The 2,159-nt window shown below is 63.4% G+C and overlaps 1 protein-coding gene across 1 annotated transcript in view; it reads right to left on the bottom strand.

Annotated features, from left to right (window-relative positions):
• RIMBP2 (RIMS binding protein 2) overlaps positions 1 to 2,159 on the bottom strand; it is a 44,809-nt gene that overhangs the window by 29,893 nt on the left and 12,757 nt on the right. Inside the window, exon 4 of the mRNA XM_023537407.1 lies at positions 2,079 to 2,128. Within this exon, the coding sequence (XP_023393175.1) occupies positions 2,079 to 2,128 (50 nt within the window). The remainder of the gene's footprint in view (positions 1 to 2,078; positions 2,129 to 2,159) is intronic.

Genomic DNA, 2,159 nt, shown 5'->3' with positions numbered 1-2,159 from the left:
AGGACGCCCAGGGGACGCCCAGGGGACGCGCAGCCCTCTGCCTGGTCCACCGCGGGTCCGTGAGGCCCTGCCCGTCCTCTGCCAGCCCCCGCCGCCAGAGCGGCCGCTCAGCCCAGCCGCTGGGCTCTCCCGCGCTGCTGAACCTTCAAGGGGCCTCGCCTCGTGCAGCCAAGGAAGCACCTGGGAGGATGGCAGGGTCACAGGAGGGGCCCCCTCATGGGCCCCAGCCCGTAATCCACACGGCAAGGAGGACCCTAGGCCGACACCAAGTGTGCTTGGGCTGCCAACGGACCACTGGACGATGACGGTTCATTAGACGGGCTGGGTCACCTAGGAGAAGCCTCTTCCAATGGCCTGACGGGAGCCACTGCCACCCAGCCTCCCGCCAGGAGCCCAGCGCCTCGCTCAGCAGAGACACGGAACTGCTTCGGTTCTGCTGGCTTCGCTCTTGGGGTCTATTTTCGAGCATCGTGACTCAGATCCCTTTTTCCAGGTCAGTTTTAACTGATTCACTCCCACGTAGCCACGAGCTTTCGCTGGAATAACACGTTTGCAAGCTGTGTGGAAAACAGTCCCCACAGCAGCCTGAGCCCGCTGTTTCCAGAAAGTGCAGGGGGGGGCCTGGCTGTGTCGGGGCCGCAGCATCTCACACGCTCCCTGCCCTGCCGGGAGGGCTCCCTAGCTGACTAGGGGGTTTGCTGTCACCACACGGCATGTGCAACGTGCTTTATGCCAAGCACCGGCCTTCCTGGGCGCTGGCATGTGCCAGGCACAGACACCTAGGTGACCGGCCTTCCTGGGGCACTGGGGATCACTGAACACATTTGGGGGCTTGGGGACCCTCAAAAGCATGCACCGCCAATCTGATATGACCACCCAACTGAACCCTTTCTCCACGTGGGAGCTGAGATTGTCCTATCCCTTCCTGTCCCCCAGCTTTCACAGCCCCAACGTCACTTCCTGGAAGTGCCGTCTGCCAACTACCCCATCTCAGTGGCCCTGGGTCACCTTCCGTCATGTCACCCTATCCCCCACACCCATACGCGTGGCGCTGCCCAGTCACCCATCCGTCCATTTGTTTCCTGTCTGCGTCCACCCGCCGAGGGGGGCTCCACACAGGGCCAGGCCCTCTGCTTACTGTCACAGCCTGGGCTCCCTGAACACGGCCTGGCTGCCGCTGCTCGGAGCCCACACGGCAACGTCCAGACCCTCCTTCCCGCCACCCTGCCTGCACGGCCACTTGTACTCCGTCTCGTGCTTGAGCAGCAGTGGGAGGGCGTGGGGAGGGGACCCGGGGCTGTTATTCACCAAGAGGCAGCAGCGTCACCTCGTTTTAGTCATAGAAAGTGTCAAAGAGAGCTTATCACGTGTTCTGATAAGAACGAGCAACTTGCAAGTTCTCTCTCCCCCATAGAACTCCAAAGGGGACTTCCGGCACTCGTCTTCCCTAGACTAAGAAAATACACTTTAAACGGGCAGGGGACGGAACCGGAACCGGTGCAGCCTGCGACCTGTCAGCGGGCAGAGCGTTTTTCAGTGTCTGTGCTGGAAACCTCGACCAGGTTTCACTAACAGCCTCTGTGATCATCGTGCCTGGGACGAACACAAGCCACCCCAACGCGAAGCCAGACGCCCCGGTCCCCACCCCGCCTCCGAGGCGCCCGTAAGTGCAGTGTTATGCTTGCCCCTGGGTGGCCGCAGAAGTTCCAGGCACGACCCGTGCCATCAGGAGGCTGCTGGGCTGCAGCTGAAGCACAGAGAGTGGCTGGCAGGCCCTGAGGCAGGAGTGACAGTGGGGACCCTGAGCCAGACCTCCTGGTTCAAGTCCCGCTCATGGCCTCTCAGCTGCATGTCCCCCCCAAGGGTCTCGGCCTTCTCGACTGTGAAGTAAGCTCAGGACAGCAGGGAGCGCACTTGTCACCACCCGTCGCGTGCTCAGTGCAGGCCTAGCACGCCGGACGGACGCGCTCACCACTGGCCTAAGCCCTGCGACCCCCACTGCTCTCCCAGACGCCGGCTGTGCACAGGGGCGCAGGCCACGTCTCCAGCCCGGCCTAGGCGGGGCTCCAGGCACCTACCTGTGCCGATGGAGGGGGCCAGTCCGTTCATGAATCGCGGGAAAGGCTTGCTGGGGGGCGGGGGGCCGTCCGAGGGGGCCG

The sequence above is a fragment of the Pteropus vampyrus genome, unplaced genomic scaffold (assembly GCF_000151845.1).
Source record: "Pteropus vampyrus isolate Shadow unplaced genomic scaffold, Pvam_2.0 Scaffold189, whole genome shotgun sequence".
NCBI lineage: Eukaryota > Metazoa > Chordata > Mammalia > Chiroptera > Pteropodidae > Pteropus > Pteropus vampyrus.
The sequence above is the reverse complement of the archived record's forward strand: the minus strand, read 5'-3'. Positions and strand labels throughout refer to the sequence as shown.